Here is a 24,282-nt window from a genome sequence, read left to right as displayed (position 1 = left end):
GCAGCTAGTGTGTTCCTCCGTCTGGGTCTGTCTTTCAGCTTCGGGAATTTGAAAAGCAAAATACACAGAAGTAATTCACACTTAACTCTGTATTGTAGCTAAATGTACGTAATAATTCATAATGATCAAGCACAAGTTCACGTATTAGTACAATGTTTATCATTTTTATGTGGTAATTTTCAGAATTATTTCTCAAGTTTTTCCTACCGTACTTAAGAGAAAATATTGCAAGTTTAGGTACTTTTGTTTTCCTGAATTATATTGAAAATGTAGGCAAAAAACACTACATAAGGTAGGTAGGTTAAGTCATGTTATACAAAGGAAGAAGGGTTACCTCCTACCACATTTGGGGAAGCATCCTGAATCTCAGAAAAAAGTATGCCATATGGGAAATAGTGTTTATGTAGTTTATTTCAAAGTTCATTGATTGCTTTGGCTTTGGTGAGAATTGTTGCTACTGGCATTGTTGCTTCTTAATTTCTGCAGTGATTTTACATTACTAAGTGCAGCCAGTGCAAGTTACACCTCGAGCCATTGACTGTTAAATTGCGTGAAAATTGTCACTAAAACCTATCTATGCTGCTGTCAGTGGTGCTGATGGAGTTTATTCATAGTATTTCTTTTGTGGTCTTTACCAAGTGTTTGACAGTGACAGAAATACTTTAGCAAATGAAATTGGTGATAAAAAATGCACCTAATCAGAAAATTATATTTTTCCTTCCACATCATATTTAGGTAATTAATCCAAAGAAAGGAAATTATTTTGTCACTTAAGCGTGTATGTTGCATGCACAGGAAGCTGCCAGAACATAAACAAACTACCTTCACAAATACATAAAAACCCAGTATTAGACTGTAGTTTCTACTTTTTCACTCAGATCTTATATTCCTTTTCCTCAGAAAAAAAGTATAGAAATCAATCAGATAACAAAACTCTTATGAGATTGATCAGTAAGAATTAGATTAATGGTTTATATTTCATCCTACTTTCCTCCCTTTTATTCTTTGGTGATAAAAAAATTTCAGAAGGTAGGCAGAAAGAATGAGGTGGGAAGGAGTCTAGATACTAGATGAATTCATAGTTCAAAAAGCCATAAAGCAAAAGTGATTTTCCTTAAAAAACAAAAAGGAGGGGGGTGGGCTGTCACCTCCTTTCCTGGAGAGTCTTACTGTACTTTTCATTCTCAGGTGGCTTGTATCAAATCTGATATGAAAACCAGCTTGATTCTGAGCTTAACTTTAGTTCTCAGTCTCCATCAGTGTCTGTTAATGTTTAACACGATGAATTTTGTGATTACATAGCGTACATAACTAGTTTTACTTACTGCTGACAGACTTTATGGCAGTGAGAGAGATTTGGCTTATGAATTTTGACATCAGGTCAGGTACCTGGTGAGTTCCTTGTGTGTTTATGAGTGAGTTCAAAGCCAAAAGAATAGAGGAAATTGAAGCTTGAACACTTTCTGAAAAGGAATGGCATTTTTAAGTGGATTTTATATATAGGTAATAAGTCATATACATATTTCTAAAATATTCTTTAAACATTTACCAAAGACATTAATTACTGCAGTGATTTAAAAATAATCAATGTTTAAAAAAATTTTTAATAGCTTAATTTTTTTTAGAGCAGTTTTAAGTTCATAGCAAAATTGAGAGGAAAGTACAGAGAATCCATACCTGTTGTCCCCTTCCCCACAGGCTTCCCCACATTCAGCATCCTGCACCAGAGTGGTCTGTTTGTTACAGCTGACACCTGACATTGGCACCATCATCACCCAGGGTCCATAGTTTACAGTAGAGTGCAGTCTTGGTGATGTGCTTTCTGTGGGTTTTGACAAATGTATAATGGCATGTATCCACCATTATAGTATTGCACAGAATAGTTTTATTGCCCTAAAAATCTTCTGTTCCATCTATTCATCCTTCCTTCCATACTAACCCCTGGCAACCACTGATCTTGTTACTGTCTCCATAGTTTTGCCCTTTCCAGAATGTCATATAGTTAGAGTCATACAGTATGCAACCTTTTTAGATTGGCTTTTTTAAATTAAATAATATGCATTCAATACTCCTTCATGTCTTTTCATGGCTTGATAGCTCTTTTGTTGTTGGTGGTGGTGGTGGTAGTGGAGGTGCTGGGGATTGAACCCAGGACCTCGTGACTGCTAAGCATGTGCTCTAGCACTGAGCTATGCCCTCCCTGCTCATTTCTTTTTAGTGCTGAATAGTATTTCATTCTCTGGATATACCACAGTGTATCCATTCATCTACTAAAGAAATTAGTATTTTAAAATGCTCATTCTATGTGATTTCTGTTTTTTTTTAAATAGAGAAATAACTTGAAGTAAACAGAGAAAAAATTTTTTTTTGAAACAGAAACTTAGATTTACAAATAACGTTTTTAAAAAGTCACCCTTTTAAGGACGTATACGATACTTGAAAAAGAGCCCAATTTCATGATTTAATAATTATTTGTAGCATATTTTAGTAGTTATATTTGGTTGAATTATTTTTAAATGTTATATACATTAAGAAACAGTTTTGCCAAATAAGTTTGTGTTGTTTCTACAACCTGCCTTATTAGTTCCATACAATAATCTTGTTCAGAATTCGTCAATTCAGCAAAATTATACAAATTTAGTAATGAAATTGTAGATTGCTCAGGTTTTTTTTGCTAATTTCTCTTTGATAGAATTTTTTAATAGTTGGTTTTTTCTTTAAATTGCTGCTGTACTTAAATCACAATCCTAGAGATACTGAACAGTTTATTTTTCCTTCTAAATATGAATCTTTACAGTTTTCCTAAGAGTGGAAGTTACTGTAATAGAAATACTAACTTTTTACCACATGGTTAATCACTACTTTTCCTGGAATTTTAAGACTCCAAATATACTACTGCCTCCATAAGAGACTTCTAAATTTTTCTTTTACTTAAAGTTCTATTCAGTAAGGAAGAAAAGGATAAAAGATTTTAAAAAATAGGCAGAAAATAATTGGCACCATTTCTCCATCTTATATGTGGCTAGTGGAAGTGTAATTTGGCACAGACTTACCAGAAAGGACATTAAAAGCCTTATGCATCAAAAGTTTTGAAGTTTTCTATCTTTTGATTGATTCCACTTACAGGAGTCTAACCTGTGGATGTAATCAGTCTAGATGAGGAATTACGTGTGAGGATGTTCATTTCAAATAGTAAATGATTTGACTAACAACACAATGTCCATCTGTAGAAAAATGGCTGAAGTGACATGGATTACGTTTGTATGATAGAGTGACAGACGTAGGTCATGTTTTTGAACATTTTTTTGAACATTAAGTGGGCATGGGAAAGTGTTATTTAAGGACATGTTTAGTGTTTAAGAATGCAGAAATGCAGGATACAGACAAAATTCCCTGATTTGCTAACAAACTCATGTACATATTGTTAAGCGTGGACAAAATACTGGAAGGAAATGTACTGAAATAAAGTGATTATCTCTAGGTACCGGGAATATATGTGGATTTATTTTCTTGAACTTCTCACTGTTTTACAACTTTCTTGAAGTGAGAACGTGCTTTTTGTGAAAAAGTTAAGCGTTACTCAAAGTAACTTACTGGAGCAGAAAATAGTCCCAGTAATTGATTATCTGAGTTTAAGTGATTATACAGTATTAATTACAGTAATTCTATAGCACTTGAGTTTGACTCTGCTTCTTACTTCTTACCATCCAAGACTAAACTTCTCATCTTCATTTTGAAAATTCTTGTAAACTTTATTTTTTCCTTTCTCATTCAGAGCTTTGCTACCTCAAAACTTCCCCACCTCCATCTTTTTCTTCTGATTTCACACACCACCTTGAAAGGCTCTTGCTTGCAGAAATTTTCTAGGGTTACCCTTCCTTTTCCAGGATTGTATTTTGCTTCTTACGCAGTTCCAACAATTCAGTGTATATGAAATGAGCAGGACACTGGCGCATTACCCTTAATAGGTGTTAGTTGTTTTGTTGGGCTCTTATTAGTGGGCTGATTTTATTAGGAGGTTATAACATATATTTTTCAGGGCAAGATTAGAGACCATGCATTTTAAAAATAGTTTCGTGTACTGCCTAATCATATTTTTGCAAGTATGCTTTCATATAAAACTGTTTGAAAAAAGATACCAGGAAGAATCTTTCTCAGTTCCCCATCAGGAAGTATCAGGTGCCCTTTATGGTGAATCTTAATAACAATTAATGTTTGCTGAATGTTAACTGTGTCCCAAGCATTTATATTACTTCTCTAATCTCTGGGACAACCTGATAAGGTAAGGATATTTTGGTGTTATCCTCTTTTTAGTGAGGAAGAAACAGAAACATGGAAAGATTAAGCCAAGGCCCCGTAAGTAGCGAGTGCCACAGCCAGGGTTTGGACCCAGGCGGTCCGGATCTAACCCCTGTGCAGTCTTCACATTGCTTTTATTCTGCATACTGTCAGTCCTTACACAATAACTGGCTGTCTTAAAATTTAAAAATTTAGAGCTGGCAGAGATTTCAGAGATTATTTAAACTCCTTGTTTTTCAGGTGCGTTAGTCAGGCTTGGAAGCAGTGATTTTTTTCCAGGATAACAGAACTTTAATTTGATCCCATGATTGTGGATCATTTCACTAGGTTAGAAGTTGTGTTTTCCAAAGAGATGAAAGGGATTGGGAATACTGCCTGCTATTTCATTATCTGCTGGTTTCAGGAAAGGACTTCCACTTGTATTCTATTATTAAATATCTCATTAGCTATCGCTACATCCAATCATAGTCGGTTTTCTCACCAGATTTTCTCTTAATAGTTAAGCACCCTTGATGATTCTTGACTGAAATTATTGTTACTTATAATGTTTGCCAAATGGCCCTTTATTTCAGATTATTAACTCTTGAATTAACCATTGTTACCTGTTGCATGCAAAAGTAGCTCTCAAGCTTGCATACATATAGATGTCGTAACAAATTTGAGACTATATTATCTGTACAGCATTGTTATCCTTTTGCCATATCTTTTTTTTTTTTTGAAGACTTATTTTTTTAAGAGCAGTTTTAGGTTCACGTCAAAATTAAAAGGAAGATACAGAGAGTTACCATATACCCTCTGCTCCTGCACACGTGCCCCTTCCCTGATGTCAAGACCCCCCACCAGAGTACATTTGTTACAACTGGTGAACCTGCACTGACATGTCATAACCATCCAAAGTGCATAGTTTTCCTTGGGGTTTGCTCTTGGTGTTGTGTATTCTGTGGGTTTGGACAAATGTATAATGACATGTATCCACCATTATCTGCTCTGTCTGTTCATTCCTCCCCTCACCCACCAACCTCACACCTCAACCCCTGACTCACAGGGCTTTGTTACAGTTTGCCCATCTTCTAGCTGCATCATTACCAAATTAGAAGTTAATAACTTACCCTTTATAAGATACTATTTTCTAACTTGATTAGTATCTTGATTATGCACATATACTCCATGACCAGATTATCTAGGTTTGGAATCCATATCTACTGCCTACTATCTGCATAACCTTGGGCAAGTTATAAAACCTCTCAGTGTCTCACTTTCCTCATCTGTAAAATAGGGATAATAACACTACCTACCTTGTAGAGTTACTATGAGAATTAAATGAATTAACGTATAAAGTTACTATGTTCAGCAAATAATTGTTGAATTAATAAAAATAGTTTATTTTCATAAAAGGTTTACTTGGAAATATTGATATTGATAATTTTTATGACTCAGCCCCTAATTTAGATAATATTTTAGCTATCTGTGGTTTGGGAGAGCATGCTCCAAGGTTTATTTTCTTTATCTTGATTAATAAATTGACAGTGAGGGTAACAACTCAGGTGAACACACTCTAGCCATTGGATATAACTGACGCAAGAAATAAGTAACATGATTACTTTTAATATTTTAACACTTTGGTAAACATTCATTTCCATTTTCCTGTTTTAATTTCTGTTTCTTTGGTACTTGTTTTTGAGGTACTGACCAAAGAGCAGATTTGTACTTGGAAGGGAAAGACCAGCTTGGGGGTTGGTTCCAGTCTTCCTTATTAACAAGTGTGGCAGCAAGGAATAAATCACCTTTTAAGTAAGTATTACATCTGAGCTAAACAGATCAGCACACTGAGTATTCTCCCTGAGTACTTGCCGACGTGAGAAGCACTGTGCTGAGTAATATATATGATAAAACATACCCTTAATTAGCTTACAGTGTTCAGTCTCATGAGGGAAGTAATTTTGAAGTTTTAAAAACAAGAGAGAGACAGAAAGGAGACAGCAATACAGAGAAGTCTTGTCACTCTGCTGCAGATCATAACTCCTAGGAGGCGTAAAGCCAGCATGACTAGAATAGTGGGGAGACCTGCGGAGAGCTGAAGCTTGAGGGTCATGGTGGACGTGACCCTAATGGAGGTAGAGAGGATATTCTAGCTGGACTGAAGGCAGCCCCAGTCACATATCCTTATCTTTGTAATAGCCACAAGTGGCCAATGAATCAAAACATTTCTTTAGTCAATTTTATCAAATTAGGGATTGTCACTTAGTTACAGATAAACAGCTTTTCTTTATTCAAATATGTGGATAGAGGTTCTAATTAGAAAGATTCTTCAGTAGCTTAAGAGTTTTGCTGTCTTACGATGAAAACCCATCTCAGGACAATTTACATGTATAACATGCTTTAAAAGCCAATCGAGCAGTAGATACATTTCTCTCAGGTTGTCTTTTTGAAAATAATTTTGTGATGATAATGTATTTTTTTAAAGACATACTTTTTCCTGGTTAGTGTTAATGATCAAAATCAGTACATAACAGATGGATGCTCAGGAAATAATTGTTCAGTGAATGTAAATATAAAAACTTTTCTGTAACTACTTAACAATCATGATAAATAAACAGCTGAGAGTTAAGACTTTGAATTATCTATCCAGAAAAAATTGTATTTGTGTCAAACTAAGACACTCTTTTTAGGCTATAAGTCTTCTTCAAAATGACCATTATATTGTGTTTGTTGCTATAATAGCTGGTTTGTCTTCTTAGAACGGTGGTTGTTCATGGATTTACCGTCGGAGAAAAGGGAGAAAAGATGTCCAAGTCTCTTGGGAATGTTGTTGACCCTGATGTTGTCATCAATGGAGGACAAGTAGGTGGTTACCTAAAAATTCATTTTCTTTTTGTTTTAAGGCTCTTAAGTTGGCAGCCAAAACCCTTAATATAGTTACTTCAATGTAAAAAAAATAAACAAACTCATAAAACTATCTTTTATACAAATAGCAAATGCTTACCATGTTTTAAATCTAGACTCTTAAGTAATATGTGATTTTTTTTTTTTTTTTTTTGAAAAAGGGAAGGACTGAGATTGCAGCCCTTTTCACTCATTTCAGGTCTGAATCCCCAGTTAGGTCCTAAAGCATGCTATCCCTTTTTTAATTGTCTGAGCTTTTTAAACTTTATACACTGTAGTTTTACAGTTAAACAGATACAGTATAAGAAAAAAATGAGATTGCAACATCCAAGTATATATATTGTGTTATTGTATTCTTAGAAATGATACACTTTAAAGCAAGTCACTAATGAACATCAAATCTGGGATTGCTGGTAATCTGGTTTGTTTTGGGGTTGCTTTCAGAAAAGAAATCACCATCTGCTGTTTTACTCCGTTGGCTTTTTGCTGCCCTCCTAGTGTCCAGTAATTGTTTCTCTGTCCAAGTTGCCTGGGAATATGAGAGGGAAAAGCAACCATTTCCCTCCTCCCGCCCGCTCCCGCATCACAGAGAGGGCATCCGGGGCCGGCTCTGACGTCCACCTGCTGTCCTGGACTTTTACGGCAGGAAGGTGTCAGGTGTTAGCATCTGGGCATCAAACAAGCCTGCAGGCCATACTCTGCTATCCAGTTTTGTTATTTTTTAGATGCAACTTGATCTCTGAGATTGTTAGCTCTTATTTGATTACAGTACAGGTATATAAATATTTTTAATTTTTTGGGGGGGAGACAATTAGGTTCTTTAATTTATTTATCTTTTAACGGAGGTACTGGGGATTAAATCCAGGACCTTGTGCATGCTAGTCATGCACTCTACCACTGAGCTGTACCTTCCCCCAGACCTTCTATCTATCTATCTGTCTGTCTATTGATTTATTTTTTAAGATCAATCGATTTTTTTAAACATTTTTTATTGAGTTATAACCATTTTACAATGTTGTGTCAAATTCCAGTGTAGAGCACAATTTTTCATTTATACATAAACATACATATATTCATTGTCACATTTTTTTTTCCACCAGTACAGGCATATTTTATGCCTACATTATGCTCATACATTTCTGAACAGGAGTCTGACCTAAAGCATTTGTTCACCAAATTGTAATCGAAAGCCATTGATATATTCATTTGTTTCTTCCCGTGATGAAAGGACCAAAGCAAAGAGCCTCCCTATGGTGCTGATGTCCTTCGCTGGTGGGTAGCTGAGTCCAATGTCTTCACTGAAGTGCCAATTAGTCCCTCTGTACTTAATGCTGCCAGAGATGATATTAACAAGGTCAGAGTCATTACTCTTTCTATTGTTTACCATTCCTGAATGAAAAGTTTGCTGAATCATTGTTTAAAAAAAAATGAGGCACGTTTTGTTTGGCACTGCACAGCTGAATGAAAATGAGTTCTCCATATGTTGTGAGATTTTAAAAAATATCCTGTGCTAATTTATCTGTTTTAAAAATAATAATAGTAATGCTAATAATTTTACATACTGTCTTTTTATATTTTATTTTAATATAATATGAAATTATACCAATTTTATATACTTTTCAGGAGCTCAAAGACCATATTTATTCCATTTATTTTTATTTTCACCTGCTTCACAGGTGAAAACAAAATTCCTACCTGTACAGATGAACAAATGGGGCACCAAACCGTGATCTGCCCTAAGGGTCATAAAGAAATACAGTGAAATATTATGAAATTTCAGTTTTTATGTATTATGTATAAAGTACACTGGTTGTTTCTATAAATGGGCATTTGAAATGAGAATTTTTTTTCATTTCTTATTTAGCAATGATATAAAAATAAAATATTCCATTAAGAAAGTAGCATGAGTTGGATAAAACTTAACTGTAGAGAAATTTTTCAGTCATCATTGAAGGGCTCTTGTATTTTTTGACTCCTTATTTCTTTCTCAATATTAATAGCTTAGGAATACACTCCGCTTTCTTTTGGGAAATGTGGCTGGTTTCAACCCAGAAACAGACTCCGTCCCTGTTAACAATATGTATGTCTTAGACCAGTACATGCTACACTTACTGCAGGATTTAGCAAACAAGGTAAGTGTACACTAAGAAGCTTTTGGAATTAACACTGTCGTGTGTTGAAATTTGGGTTGCACGCGAGCGGAACAAACCGTGTTAGAAATAGTAGCTAAAGCACTGAGAGATTGTCCTAGGTTCACTCGGTGTGAATCTACAGTTTCTTTCCTGGTTTCTCAGAAGGCTAGAGGAGTACCTGGTGGAAACAGTAGGCCCGCGCTTCCCCTCAGACCACATTTTTCTCTCCAGAGCGGCTCCAAGTGTTTCTCCTGTAGGAAAGCATAGAGTTATACTTTATAGATCTACAGATGTAGAGGAATAGACACCTCAGAGTACAGAAATAACTGGAATGACTATTCCTATGTCTTTTTTTTAAGATACTTTCTCATCTATAAACACGAATAATTTGTGTTTTCTCAAAAATTAGAATTGCTCCCGCGTACCCTTAAGTCAGAGTCATACATGAAGATTTTTTGCCCAGTTTTACTTTTTAGGCATAAGTGAGGGAACACTTGTAATTTACATTCTTTGCTGTTTTAAAACAGTGATTTCATCATCTAAAAGCTGCTCTCTTCCTTTGATGAGTGTTCTTCTGTAGTTTTCAGAGTAGAATGCTCAGTGTTTTCTGAGGATAGTAGACTTGGAGATCCAGAAATGAGGTTTCGAAGATCCTTAAGTGCTCTTGTGTTTTGCCTATTTTGTATTTGCCTGCCTTTGAAACAGATTTTGAGAAGAAATGTATTTTGCTCATGATGACTTGTATTTTTCTTTGCTTATCCCAGCTTCCAAACTTACTTTGACTTTGTTCCCTAGATTAACGATTCATACAAGCAATATGATTTTGGAAAAGTTGTTCGGCTTTTGCGAGCATTTTATACCAGAGAACTCTCTAACTTTTATTTCAGCATAATCAAAGACAGGTATGTATGACTGAATGTTAAAATACTCAACAAATGTTTCTTGAGTGTCTGCTTTGCTTGGCAGATGTTGAAAAGCAGAGGTGAGCAAGATGGGCCTCACTGGGCCCTTGTTAAGAAGTTGGGTTCTTGAGTCGAGTCTGATGAGGGAGTTTTGCCCTGCCGCCCACTAGCTTAATGATTTGGGGCAACTTATCCTATGATCTCAGTTTCTTTATCTGTAGAATGGTGATGATAATACTTGCCTCATAATGTGGCTATGAAAGAATTTAATATGTGTATTGTGCTTAATGCTGTGTTTGACAAAGGAGGTGCCCAATAAGTAACGGCTGTGAATATGATGTGATGAGCATAGTGCTTGTTCTCAGGAGTTTGGCGATCTTGACGGAGGAGAGAGAGAAATATTCAGGCCATTGTTAATGTAATAACATTGTAACATCAGTGATACCCTTTTAGAGGAAGGCTTGGTGCTAAGTCTTCATTCTTGGATCCAGTGAGCAGGTGATGGTGTGAGCTTTACCTGTAACTCAGCCAAGGGGAGGCGTCAGCCATGGCCTCTCAGCACCTCAAGGTGCTTCCACCGGGACTGTGCCTCCCATCCCTTCCCTTAGCACACTGATGGGTGGGAGGCTGGGGAGGCACATTCTAAGCAGCATCAGCTGACTCACTGGTTTTCCTCGGGCGTAGTTGTCTGGCTGTTACCTCTGAAAAGCGGGATTGGACGTGGCGTGGCTGTGAGAGTGTTTTGAGGAGGTGGGCGCACCTGGAAAGGGGCAAGTGGAGCAGAGGATGTTACCGGAAAGTCGTATGACGGAATGTACTGTCCTTTAGTCAGACGATAGGTTAGGCCCTGTAAGGACCAGCTCAGCCTGAGGCAGGTCTCGCCCTGGCACGTGGTAGACAAAGTGTCACCTGCTGAGCAGGCTGTTCTTGTCCAGGCTGTACTGTGAACGTGCCGACGACCCGCGACGGCGCTCCTGTCAGACTGCCTTGGCTGAAATTCTGGACGTGGTGGTTCGTTCCTTTGCTCCCATTCTTCCTCACTTGGCTGAGGAGGTGTTCCAGCACGTACCTTATATTAAAGGTAAGAAATTCTTAGTTGTTCTCTAATGAGAAAGGTCCTGGCTGCGAGTGCAACTTCTAATTTTATCAACTTCATTGTAAGAGGCTCTTGTTCATCTGCAGTGAATGCTTTATGACCTGATCGTTTAGTGGATGAGTAGGATGAATTTCAGAATGGCCTCTGAGTCACCTTAAAGAGTTTTCTAAAATGTATTAGCAGCTCGACAATACTGAGAAATCACTTTTTGTTAAATACCTTTATAAATGTTAGAAATGTATTTTAGGTTTTACTAAAATAAAGTATAGTGCCTTTTAGTGAATATTTTTGTAATAGTTTTTTTCCTGATATTATTAAGCTTACAGAAAATTAGAAACAAAAGAATTTTAGAATGAGGATGAAAAGTCACTCACGATCTTACTTATAACCCGGAGACGACTGCTGTAATATTGGGATATTTCTTTCTATGTTCTTTTCCTCCAGGCATCCTTTGAGACCTTACTGTCTATCTTATCCTTTGTTTACGTTTTCACATGTTGGTAGAAATGTTTGGTAAGCACTTAGGGCATTTAGGGTGGCTCCATGCTAATTACCGTAAATAACAGTTCTTATTTCCCATGAATAGTAAATATTTGATGGTTAGAGCTTTATATATAGTTTAGAATATGTGTAAATTAGTTTGCCTTTTTTTCTTTTTAAGAACCCAAGAGTGTTTTTCGTACTGGGTGGATTAAAACCAGCTCTATCTGGAAGAAGCCCGGGTTGGAAGAGGCGATAGAGAGTGCGTGTGCGATGAGAGATTCATTTCTGGGAAGCATCCCTGGCAAAAACGCAGCCGAGCACGAGGCTATCATTGTGATCGAGCCTGGACTGCTTTTTGAGATCATAGAGGTCAGCAGCAGTCTGTGTCTCTTGAAACGGTGTTAGTGCCGTTCAGCTTCAGCTGAAATTTGGTTTTTAAAAATCTTGCTGTAAATAACACATGTTTTTAAACTATAAATCAGGATTTCTGTCTTCTGATCCTGGTGTTATCACTGATTCTTTGTTTCCTCATTCTCTGTGCTTTCTTTTTCTTCTCTTTTGCAAATGTGTCCTCTGTTGCTACTTACTACTCCTTCATAGATTGGGACGGAAGGCATAGTGAAGTTCTGCCTGACAGGCAAGCCCTCAGGGCTGCTTAGACAGTAGGCGACGTGTAACTCGGTGGCAGTGTTTTCAGAAGACACAGAAATTGGGAGTTTTGTGTTAAGGGTCTGGTTTTCTGAGAATTTTGTCCATCTGGACCAGATTCAGAACAAATCCAAACAAGGATTTTCATCTTTTTCTCATGAGAGCTGAAGAAAATTCGTTTGCTCTTGCAGATTATCATGTGATCTCAAAGCATTTATCCTATTTTTTATTTCCAAAAGGGCCAGCAGAACTTTCTCCTTGGGATTCTTAGGGCTTGACTGGCCAGATGGGCTTGTAACTTGACAGTTGACTCAGGATTTTTCTCTAGTTTTAAGGCTTGAGAAGAAAATTGGCAGTGAGTGTATTTTTTTTAAAGTTTTACTGGCATCATACAGTTTTCTAAAAAAAATGACCATCTCATTTGGTTGGTAAGTTCAATTTAAATTTCTAATAATATAATTAAGTTGGTTAAGACTTGAGCCTTGAAATAGCTAGTAGGCATAAGATCGTTGATCACATAACAGGATTTCAGTAAGATGTTCACATTTTAAAATCCACAAGTTGGAAAGCTCGTGACTCCATTTTTCGAGCCAGGAAGCTGAGGACCCTGGGGCTGCGACCTGGCTCGGGCTGCACAGCCTCATACTGGGCTTTTAGTCAACGTGGTGTGTTTCCTTTGACTTCATTAGTTCTGAGTAATAAGCTGAGAAAAATACAGCTTGTTTGGATCATTTATATTGGAAAAAATACATTGGGATTTTCAAACCTGTGAACATATTTTCTTTGGGAATTACACTAACTAGGCTGTCAAATGGCATCCTGGATCGATCAATTACTAATTGTATGAATTTGTTAAAGTCAAATTAATCTTTCAATCTCCTGTTTTCTCAGAAATTTTTTTTTAAAGAATTTTGTATTAGCTCACATATTGATTTTGAAGATCAGAATTACAGCAAAAATGTATAGTGCTTATCAAGTATCCCACTTCAGTGTGTTTGAGACAGTTCTGTGCATTATTTGGATTGCACCGTCGGTCTGCATTGCCAGAAGCAGATCCTTGTTTAGACAGTATCTTGACCCCTCTCCTCATGTAGGAAGCATGTAATGATACAGGAGAAAGTGTGGGCTTCGAGGCTGACGGGCCTGGGCTGGAGTTGCAGCTCCACCACGTACTGGTTGAGAACCTCTGGCAAGTTAACCTGTGAGCAGCTTTCCTCACTTGTAAAATGGGGATGATAAGCACTGTAGATGTTTTGTGATGATTTGAAGTACTGGATGGACATTTAGCATCTAGCAAAGTGAAGTTCCTGGCATAGAGCATATCCTTAATAAATACTATTGATCTTAAGTTTTTAGTTACAACCTTTCATACTGGTAAGAATTGATGTAATTAATAGTATTAGCTCAAGAGTTGATGGTCCCAAAGGGTTCCCCACCAAACACAAGAATTTGCAGCATCTGTTTTTATAACCTTGGTTTATGGTAAAAATTTAATGGAGATAGTAACTTTCAAATGCTGATCTCCAGATGCTGCAAGCTGAGGAGACATCCAGCACCTCCCAGCTGAATGAATTAATGATGGCGTCCCAGACAACTTTGCTCTCTCAGGAACCACGAGCAATAACTGCAGGTGCAGTTGAGCTTAAAGGGACATTTCTCATCAATTTAGAAGGTAAGGAGGTGAGAGTAACAGTGGTGTCTGGAGAAGTGAATAATAATTACAGGTCATCTGCAGCTTTCCAGTGGACTGCATGTATCCTAAAGGCAGATACACACGTGGACCACATTTTTTGTGGAAACGATATCAACAGTGGCCAAGTTTCTAAACGAGCTCTCAGAAGCGTCCCACCTGGTGATCTTGGGACCACAGGGGGAGAAGAGGGAATAAGTAGTTGTCATTGTATGTGAAGTCAGTCCGCCTTATTATTTCATTTGGCTTTTGTGTCCCTGTCCTTTGATACTTAGCACTACCCAGCCCTGCCACCCTTCCCCAGCATTGATTCTAAAGTTTCTTGTTATGCACACCCCAAATGAAAATATGTAGCCATTCTTAGTAAGGAGTCAGGGAAGATGTTTTGTTGAACTCATTCCCACAGTGATATCTTATAAACAGGCATTTTGTAGATGTTTATTTGATTAGGGGGTTTTTGTCAACTTAATTCACTGTCATTTATGGAAATGGAGGCAGAGTAACGTTAACAAAGAGTAACACACAGATACTTTGGGGAAAGTGATGCTGTCTGTGTTTCTCATAATAGCCTTTAGGTACCAGCAGGAGGTGGGAGGCTAGTTTATAGGCATCGATTTAAATTTGAGGCCTGGCAGCATTGACCATGTAGTAAAGATTCTGCCTTGATTTGCTTTTTACAAAGTTAAGTACTTTGTGGAATGACTAGAAAATAATTCACTTTCTTTACTATATATATGATCAGTCTGCGGTCTATGAATTACGGAGAAATGTTTGTTCCCTTTTGTCCAAATCGAGAAGTGTTAAGTGGGGACACTGCAGTTTTCACTCTAATTTGGCTCTTTTTAAAATTTCTTACCAAGTGTGTATGTAGCTGGAGAGGCAATGTAATTGATCGGAGCTGTACCCGGGGTAACAGCGGGAAGGTCCGCTCTGCCTGAGGAGATACAGAACTCCGTGCCCTGGGGAGAAACCAGCCCGGCTCTCAGGACCTCAGATTCCCCGCTCCCTTCAGCCGTCAGGCTGTGTGATTCTGTGGTCTTGGCTGTTTATGGACAGGTGTGCACACGAAGCAGTGTTTTCCAAGGCAGGAAGGAGGAAGCTTTGAACAAGGAGCACCTGCAAACCAATTCAGAAAGTCGCACAAGTTCAGTGGCCTGTCAGAAATTCTCTTCCTGTGTTCTTCTTTCACAGGTGGTGATATTCGTGAAGAGTCTTCATATAAAGTACTTGTCATGCCAACTACCAAGGAGAAATGCCCTCGTTGTTGGAAGTACACGGCTGAGTCATCGCAGACGCTCTGTCCCCGGTGCGCGGAGGTCGTGAGAGGAAAGTAGTTCCTCGCTGCGGGCTGACGGCTGAGCGGGAACCCGCGGCGGGCCTGACTGGCGGTTCAGATGGGCTGTTGACAACACTGGGCAGACATCCGGGATTCCGGTAATGAGTGGAAGAGTAAATGGCAGAGGGTGAGCGTGAGAGTCAGAATTACAAGCTTTTTCTGTAACTAGATGAAACATACTGTGTATATACACGTGGAGAATGTACAGATGCAGGTGGATCCGTTGTGGGTTTACTCAGAACACGGACACTCCGGTGCTTGCCTACAAAGGGGGCTGAGCACAAAGTGCTTCATATTTCATAAATCTTCCTGACTCAGTATTTCCGTTCTAGAATGTCTGAAAATAAAGGCACCTGGGAAGTTACTGACTGACGTTGTGGAAGTTGGGACTATCAAGTTACAAAATGTGGTTTTGAAGAGGAGGAATGGCAGAGGTGTGTTCCCCTTAAGGCATGAAAAGAGTAATTACATTGTCTTAACAGCAAACATCCACCTTTTCAGAACAGCTAGGTTTTTTGGTTGCATCAGAAAGAAAAACATCACCAAACTTGTTAAAGAGGGGGAAAAATCTTAATACTTATATTTATAAATGTTAAGGAAACAACATGAAAGCTGAAAATTTATTTCACTAATATACATAAGTTCACAACAATGAACAGACACAGAAAATAGCAGTATATACAGAATTTGACTACTTACAATACATTACAGTAGGTAATAGGCCATTTTATAAACAATTAAGTGTTGGATTAAAATCTTCCTAGGGATGGCTAATTCTATGCAGCGGAAATACAACAAATCCATTCATGTCAGGGTGAGAGACGGCTTTCACTGTTGCTATTGAGTACTTGAAAAATATTTGTTATAAATGAACCACAGCAATTGCTAAGTGAACTTACTCCATGTACACTTGGTGTTACTAAATCTGGGTTTTCTGTGATTTTAAATTGTGATCATTTTTTTAAAGAAAGCAGTTTAAATCTAACAGTGTTTGTCTGACCTTAGATGAATTTTTATAACAAAGGTGAAACTCTTCTCCGTGTCTCGTTCTTCTTAGGAAGCATTTAGAGCTTGGTGCAGTATTCCCCTTCATCTGCGTTTATCCTGTCTTTTGTACCTTCTACGTCTAAGCACAACCTGTAATGTTGAGGTTGTAATTATTTGAACCCTTTGTTTTCCTTTGCATTATACAACAAAATTTAACTAAGTGCAAAATGCCTATTTAACGTTAATGAAGAAAGGTGTAATGGGCAGTGAGAGTGCATCTGTGGACACACTGCTCCCTGGTTATTGGCCTCCCACTCTTAACTGCAGTCAGCGCAGCCTCCTCTGTTTCAGACACCAGCTGTTCCATATAAAGTCTAATTCTTTTATTTGTAGCCCTTCGTGGATACAAGAATTTATTTTCCTTCCCTCTATCAGATTTGTTTTAAAAGCCCTTAATGAAACAGTAAAATATTTAACTGCTTTTCTTAATCACATAACTCAGAATTCAATTTTAAAATTCTTTGAATGGTAAATTCTAGGATTACAAATCTAACTAGAGACTCAATGATTTTATGGTTCTAGGAGACACATTTCAGCTTATTAATATTCTCAACAATCTCCAGATTTGATTAAATGTCCTACCAGAGTAAGTTCAGCCAGTTTTATTACTTAAAATGCTTATTTAATAACCCCTACCCCGAAAGTGATAATGGAATCAAAGTGAGGATTTAATCTCTACAAATGTCTATAATTCCAAGTTTCCTTGACCAGCCTCCAAAACTCATAACTACTTTTATTTAGAAAAGTCATAGAAAGAACTAATCTTTTAGAATCCCTATAACAAATTACTATATGAAACTAGATACGTTTACAAGAAATCATATCAATGTGTCAGAGATCCAAGCAGAGGCAGGAAGGCTGGACCAGCCTGAGGCCCTATTCAGCGTTCGTACTGCACACGGTGTGCGCCTCGGTCAGACGCACAGGCCCTCACCCCAGATACGCAGGACGTCTTAAAAATTTATCTGTCAGGGTTTTAAATTAAACAGTAATTACTAAGTTTTAGACAGTTCTTATTTAGATGTGATCTCTTTTAGAAAGAATTTTTACATTGGGGTATCCTCAAACAGCAGACTTTTTCTTTATATTCCTGATATAACCCCTCACATTCATACAGTTGCTAGAGTTGGCTTCTTACAAGGAAGTGAAGAAACAAACTCCTGCGTCATGTGAGTTGCTATGACTGACAGCTGTGACCCAGGACAGATGTCAGCGCTCACACTGTGTGGCTACGTTCCAAAGATCTACCACAATAAATACGAGGGATTTGTAGAGCTCAAAGCACTTTTTAGAGTTTTGGTTAATCTGGTTTTAATCAACAAAGAATTACTCGGTACTCAGACTGCTCTAGGCACACTAGGGTACAAAATTAGTCGTATTTTATCCTCTCAACCCAGCTGTGAGGTAGGTTTGCTAAAGCTGTCATATCACCAAGCATTTTCTGTACTGTTCCTCAGAACAGGTAAGATTACCAAATCCCAGAAGCAGACATCTCTAAACACTTGTAAGAAAAATAGAGTTGAACTTAATTTTTTAGCATCTTTGCCCTTTTTTTTTAAACATAAGTTTTACAAGATAATACATTTTTTACAGTTACCTGATGTGGATACAACTTTGAATCTTGGCAAAAAGCAAGGCTTAACTTGCATTGTAATTAACTTGCTGTGTTGCTTGGATCTCAGACTCTCAGCTTTGGCAAAGTACAACAGGTTAGTGGTTCTGTTTAGTGTCCCTTCTGGTGAATGTGATGATCTCGAACCCAGTATTCCTCCACGAGCAAGGTCATCCTCGGAGGGCAACAGCATGACCTCTGGGGAAGAAACCTGTCAGCATCCAGAACTCCAGGGCCAGTCCAGTGTGGGATTAAGCATGATAACAAAGGCGTTTTCCCAACATTTATTAAAAGAGAGTGGGATGTTTCTCTGATTTTACTAATGGGGACTATCCATGAGCACATTTAAATTTAATTACATTTTGAGTGCAAAGTATATAGAATCTTATAATAACATAATCTGTAAATTATAACCAATTTTTAAACAGCAAAGTTGAACAATAAAGCTACTTAAGTGCTTGAATTAGAAATAAACAGAAAAATGTCTGCCATGGGAATTAATAGTATAATGAACACTCATTTGTATTTTATTATCAGTATTAAACAAAGGAGTAGGATTTAGCCAGAACTGCACTTTTTAAAAGTAATATGTATTTTTATTTATTTTACAAAAGAAGAAGAAAAAGAAAAAAAAAAGACATATTCCCTCCATAAAACTCCAGATCTTACTATGTAAAATAACCATGCACTAATTCGTATCATAGTCACACGATTTTAGGCTGTGTGCAGGAGACGAGTGTCATGAAGGCGGGAGAGAGATGGCTTCCACGGCTTCCGTGAGGTGCAGGGCCAAGCTGTACTGCCCGTGCTTCTCTGGTAAAAGCTCGATGACTTTATTTACTAGTTTAGCTGTTGTCACAATGGGCACTTCTGTGTTTTGAAGATCCTGGGGGTTCTGCAAATGGGACACAAAAATAAGGCATTGGGTAGACACAACTAAACAATAATTGTTACTTAAACTTAGCGGTTATCAGGATAGTAATTTCCCAGTAAAAATGCTTCAGAACTAAGTCAGTGAAACTTAAAACCTTCCCCCCGTTATGAAACATGCACAGAAGGAAACCCCCGGCGGCCCCGCCCTGTGTTGGCCGGCTGGCAGCCGCACGTACCATTGCTTTCAGCCAAGTGCAGAGCGTGGGCGGGAGCCTGGCCAGCAGCTCCAGGCCCTCCCTGGTCTGCGCGCGGAGCACGGCCTGCGCCAGCCGCTGCCCTATCAGCACCAGCAGCTGGGAGGCGAGGACCTCCTTGTCCTGAACCTGGAGGATGGCCTGCAGGGACAGGCGGGAACCAACAGTGTAAGAGCTGACAGGTTAGTTTACTGCAGGAATGGTGAAAAGTCTGGTGCGCATTTGAGCTGTGGCCATATATACCACCAAAATGAAAGTCCAACTCAAACAGCATTTAAAACCCAGATTTCTCATCAGTATTAAACAAAGGAGCGGAATATAGCCAGAACTGCACTTTTTTAAAAGTCAGCTCATCACCTGGTTTTTCTTTTCCCATCGCCTAATTTTTTCAGTTCAGTATAACGACATGAGTCAGTTTCAAGCTTTGGGCAATGACAGGGAATTACATTAAATCATGTAACTGCTTAAACCCTCTAACGGCTCTGAGTGCCCTTCAGGTAAACATGGGCTGTGAGATCGCCTGTGACCCGTCCCGGCCTGGCCAGGCTGGTCCCTCCCAGGGCCTCGTTACTTCTGTCCCTAGTGACGTGCCCCCAGGTTTCTCAGTGGCTGCAGCTGCTTATGTCACCTCTGACTGCCCTGTCGTAGCAGCTGTTGTTTCTTCACACGACCTTGTTCATTTTCTTCCCAGCATTTATTGCTCAGTGCACAATTCCGCGTGCTGCTCTGCTCCTGCCAGGAGACCGTCAGGTCTGGGGAAGGAACCCTGGCTGCTCTGGCTGGCATACTGCACGGGTTACACTGAATACTGACCAGACACAGGAGTCTGATTAGTTTACTTCTCTTGTTCTACTTTTATACCTAGAAGTTCTAACAAAAGGAAAAGCGAAAAGCTTTACTGGACACTTTACTGACTCTTTACTCCAATTATCAATTTTTAGAACTCGAGCCCAAGTAACATGCACAGGGCAATGATCACCTCTTCTCCCAGGTAGTCAGCTCCATAGTTGTAGAGTTCCACCACGTAGTGCCTTCTGATGACGTCCTCGCTGACTTGCAGGTGATGGGCCAGATTCACGGCCAGAACTGGCCAGTCCTGCTCCTTCTCAAAAGGAGTGGTTGGAGCCTCTTCCGAGGAGTCTCTGTCCTTCGCGAGTGCATGTCGGGCCTGGACAGCTGCGCTGACAACTTTCAGTAAGAACTGGAAAATGGAGAAACAAATGTGGCAACCTCCTGTTAGTATGCTTCATTTAAAAACACTAAGTTCAAGTATTTATTGGCTTTTCTGTCAATTAGAGAGACTTTTCCATGAAACTGTTTCCATTAAATTAAATTAAAAAAAAAAGAAAGAAAACCTCCCAAGTGGCCATCCCAGGAACTGGAATTTACCTGTTGTCGTACAGAAATAAAGTTTGGATCCATTTCCCCACTAGGTAATAACTGAATTGAAGTTAGGTCTTTAAAAAATGCGTTTTTCCCCTAAAGAAAAAGAAGAGACCAAGGAAACTGATGAGTATGGATTGTTATTAAGGGGAGGAAAAAAGATTTAAAAAATGAAGTCATTTAATCAAGAATAACATGATTTGATTTTTTTTGTTACTGAATAATAACACTTTCGAATTTTATTCACTTAATTTGTATAAATAACATCTAGCACGTGGTAGGCAGCCTTTAGGGTGGTCCCCAGTCGCCGCCTCCTGGCGTTCCTGCTTTGTGTAGTCCTGTTCCCCGAGTGTGGGCTGGTGAACAGAAAGGGGCAGGGATGACAGCATGTCACTTTCAAGGTCAGGTTACTAAGGGGCTGTGGCTCCTGCCCTGAAAGTGCACATTCACCCTTACTTGCCTTCCGGGAAGCCAGCTGCCAGGCTGTGAGCCGCCCTCTGGAGTCACGTGTGTGGCGAGGAACTGAATCGCGCCAACAGTCATGTAAGCCTGAAGTGGGTCCCCCAACCCCACCTGGCTTGAGCCCCGGGAGACTGGCTGACACCCTGACTGTGGACTCACAAGAGACCTTGAGCCAGAGCCACCCTGAAAGGGAATACAGATTCCCGACTCACAAAAATGATACAGCATTTGCTGTGTTCAGCCACTAACTTTGGGGATAATTTGTTATGCAATAAGAGATAACAAGTACATAGTGTGTACTCTGAATCCTTTTAAAAATACTTGTTGAACTGTTAAAAAAACGAACACCTGTTTAAGAGGACAGCTGTGTGTCTGAAGAGCCAAGACAGACTATCAGAAGATAGGACTTCAGAAGTTCCTTGAGAGGAAGTGCAATACAGAGCAAAGAGCACTGGCCCCACTGGCTCTAGTTCCCGGTCCACCCCTTCCCACCAGGTTCCCTTGGACAAGTGACCCCACCATCCTGGGTTGCTGTTTTTTCAGCTGCAAACAAGTCATGCCACATATCGCCTAATACTTTCTAGACCTAGTCATCAATGGTTGCAGGTCCTCTGGTGTGACTGCCAGGTAGGGTCAGGCGACATCCTTCAGGGATGAGAAGCACCAGACTTCCTAGGACAGCCACTGCATTTGGACGTCACTGTCTGAAAGTTTCCCACGCGCTCACCCAGTCTGCCACCGTGCTTCCCACCTGGCGGTCTCAGTTGCACGGTCTCAGATGCTGCGGCCTGCTGCACACGAGGGCCCGCGCGCTGGGGGTGTGCGTGCACACTTACTATTTACCACGCTCCAGACACGGCCTCGCACTGCCTGTTGACCGTGTCACTTAACCCTCGCAATGACCATGAGGGAGGCCTGAGAATCATCACTTCCTGAGTGAGAAAACAGCCAGGAGAAAGGAAATCATTCTGGCTAGTAGATGGCAGAGGTGGGACTGTATCACCAGCATAGCACGTGGCCTCTCTGTATGAGCCACACAGCTGTCTCGGGTCACCCAGCGTGATGCGGGTCGAGACTGACATCGCCACCGTGCTTGTCAAATCTGGACATGTTCTGGTTTTGAGTCCCTTTTTGAGGAGAGTTCTGAGCTTTATTTTGGTGGTTCTTCAAAAAAAAAAAAACCTTTTAAGTACTTACGAGGAATAAATTTTTAAAACATACTATTTCTGCTTATATTTATTCTCAAACTTACCACATCCAAAATCATTCTAAACGGGCTTCCCTGTAAACGGCCTGCCCGGTCTCCCAAACTTGGAACTGGATTTAATCCCAGTCCCCTCCCCGGCAGCGCTCCACCCAGGCTGTCACCAGGCTGCTGATTCCTCCAGCTCCGTCATGATTTTTATTACTTCTCCCCCGTCCACATCCTCACCAGCTCCTGACTTGCAGCGGTTTCCCAAACTCAACTCACTGCCATCCCCTCCGCAGACCTCTGTCATGTAACGTTCCTGTAACATCTCCGTAATGATAAATGCACTAAACATTCACTGGGCCCCTGTTACACGCCCAGCAGGACACAGACACGGGAAAACGGCAGAGGTGGTGAGTTCAGGGAAGGTGGACAAAACTTTGAAGGGAAAGTGATGCTGAAGTGATAAGGGAATAATGAACAGGAGCTGGCCATACAAAACAGCGGCCTGTGAAAATGGAATAATGCAAACAAGACAAGAAATGATAAAAATGTCCGACTTCTCTGAGGGGTGAGGGGAGTTCACAGTGGCCAGAGCACAGGGTAGGGAGTGGTTGGGAAGGCAGGGAAGGTTAGTTCTGGTGGGGAAGCCACCTTCCTCGGGCTCCATGTTTCCACGCAGCAGGAAATAATCAGATTCCAAGTCTCCTGCTCCCCCAGATGGACGGTGCCATTTGGGAGGAGCCGAGCGCTCTCGGCGGTGCCCGGCTCTCCCCTTCAGGGAGGGTCTTCCTGCAGGGAGCACCTGCCTCTCTCCCAGGCCCAGGACCCCAAGGGAAGCCAGCAGGTGTCCAGCAGTGCCTCAGGTGTGCAAGTCTCACAGGCGAGAGTGATGATCATCTACTGACAGACGCCAGGGTGGGGAACACAGGCTAGGCTGTGTTTTACCTATCGGCTTGGGGCGACTACGATTAAGTCCAAGGGGAGGACAGCTCCGGCAGCCGGGCCGGGTGGAGAGAAGAGGCTGCTGTGATGGCCTAGGGAAGATGAGGAGGCCTGGGCTCAGGTTCCAGCGATGGAGAGGAATAGACCGGTAGGGTTTACACGAGTTTACAGCGAAGGTGGGACTGAAGATGGGAACTGGGCCAGGAGTCTTGGAGGTTTCTAGTTCATGCCAGTGCACAGACGGTGACAGCACTCACCAACGGACCCAGCCGGGGAACTCGGAGGGGAGCGGCAAGTTTAGGTCAAGGGTAGGGCAGGGATGAGGGTACAGAGATGTTTTAGGTACCAGGTATCTGAAGTCCCACAGCACATTCAGAGAGAGAGACGTTCAGTAGAAATACACGCCTCAAACTCAGGATAGGTCAGGCCTGGGGATACACAAGAGGGAGGAATCGAGTCTTTCCAAGAAGAATGAGAAGGGCAGACAGCCGAGACGGCAGAGCTCCGGCAGCAGATTTAAGGTAACCCAGGACAGCAGCAAGCCTTAGGGGGAGGAGGGAGCAGAGACCCCCCACAACGAACAATCCTCCACGAGTCACAAAGGACCGGGCAACTCCTCCTCAGGGAGACAGTCCTGCAAACCCTCAGCTCCAAGAGGCTCCAAAATCCTCTGAGGATTACCTTACTATCAAAAAGGGAGAGCGGCTTCATGGCCTTCAGAGAGAACCTCATAACCGCGTACAAGACGGCGCACAGGACGGAATGGTGCTCCACCAGCGGGTAGTGGATGTGCTTCTGCTCAAGGGCCAGCTCCACTATCGAGACTGGTCCTTCGACAGCCAGCCAGGCATCCTCTGTGTCCAAGACGGGCACTTGCATTTCATCCCTGCTGACATCTGCCTGAGTGTTTTGAGAATGGAGAACTGGCTTCAGAACTGGAGAAGTAATAGCTTGTAAATATCTTAACGAGCTTATTACCAGCAGCCAAGTACAAATCCGTATTTCTCCCCGCCCCCCAAATTATAATTAAGAAAACATAAAATCAAAT

The 24,282-nt window shown here is 40.4% G+C and overlaps 2 protein-coding genes across 3 annotated transcripts in view; one reads left to right on the top strand and one right to left on the bottom strand.

Moving 5' to 3' along the window:
• IARS2 (isoleucyl-tRNA synthetase 2, mitochondrial) overlaps positions 1-15,833 on the top strand; it is a 42,959-nt gene extending 27,126 nt beyond the window's left edge. The window contains exons 15-23 of the mRNA XM_072948726.1: positions 5,982-6,090; positions 7,038-7,140; positions 8,411-8,536; positions 9,183-9,314; positions 10,110-10,216; positions 11,152-11,297; positions 11,974-12,164; positions 13,971-14,115; positions 15,325-15,833. Coding sequence (XP_072804827.1) covers positions 5,982-6,090; positions 7,038-7,140; positions 8,411-8,536; positions 9,183-9,314; positions 10,110-10,216; positions 11,152-11,297; positions 11,974-12,164; positions 13,971-14,115; positions 15,325-15,467 — 1,202 coding nt within the window. The 3' untranslated portion in view covers positions 15,468-15,833. The remainder of the gene's footprint in view (positions 1-5,981; positions 6,091-7,037; positions 7,141-8,410; positions 8,537-9,182; positions 9,315-10,109; positions 10,217-11,151; positions 11,298-11,973; positions 12,165-13,970; positions 14,116-15,324) is intronic.
• Positions 15,834-18,397: 2,564 nt separating this feature from the next.
• Positions 18,398-24,282, bottom strand: part of RAB3GAP2 (RAB3 GTPase activating non-catalytic protein subunit 2) — a 75,003-nt gene continuing 69,118 nt past the window's right edge. The window contains exons 31-35 of one of the 2 annotated variants that reach the window (XM_006198868.3): positions 23,916-24,134; positions 20,645-20,734; positions 20,235-20,456; positions 19,238-19,396; positions 18,398-19,023 (exon numbers count right to left, since the gene is read on the bottom strand). In XM_006198868.3, coding sequence (XP_006198930.2) covers positions 18,868-19,023; positions 19,238-19,396; positions 20,235-20,456; positions 20,645-20,734; positions 23,916-24,134 — 846 coding nt within the window. In that variant the 3' untranslated portion in view covers positions 18,398-18,867. The remainder of the gene's footprint in view (positions 19,024-19,237; positions 19,397-20,234; positions 20,457-20,644; positions 20,735-23,915; positions 24,135-24,282) is intronic. The other variant, XM_072948725.1, reaches the window with a different exon arrangement.

The sequence above is a fragment of the Vicugna pacos genome, chromosome 23, assembly GCF_048564905.1.
Source record: "Vicugna pacos chromosome 23, VicPac4, whole genome shotgun sequence".
Lineage (NCBI taxonomy): Eukaryota > Metazoa > Chordata > Mammalia > Artiodactyla > Camelidae > Vicugna > Vicugna pacos.
Note: the sequence above shows the minus strand (reverse complement) of the source record. Positions and strands in the feature narration are given on the sequence as shown.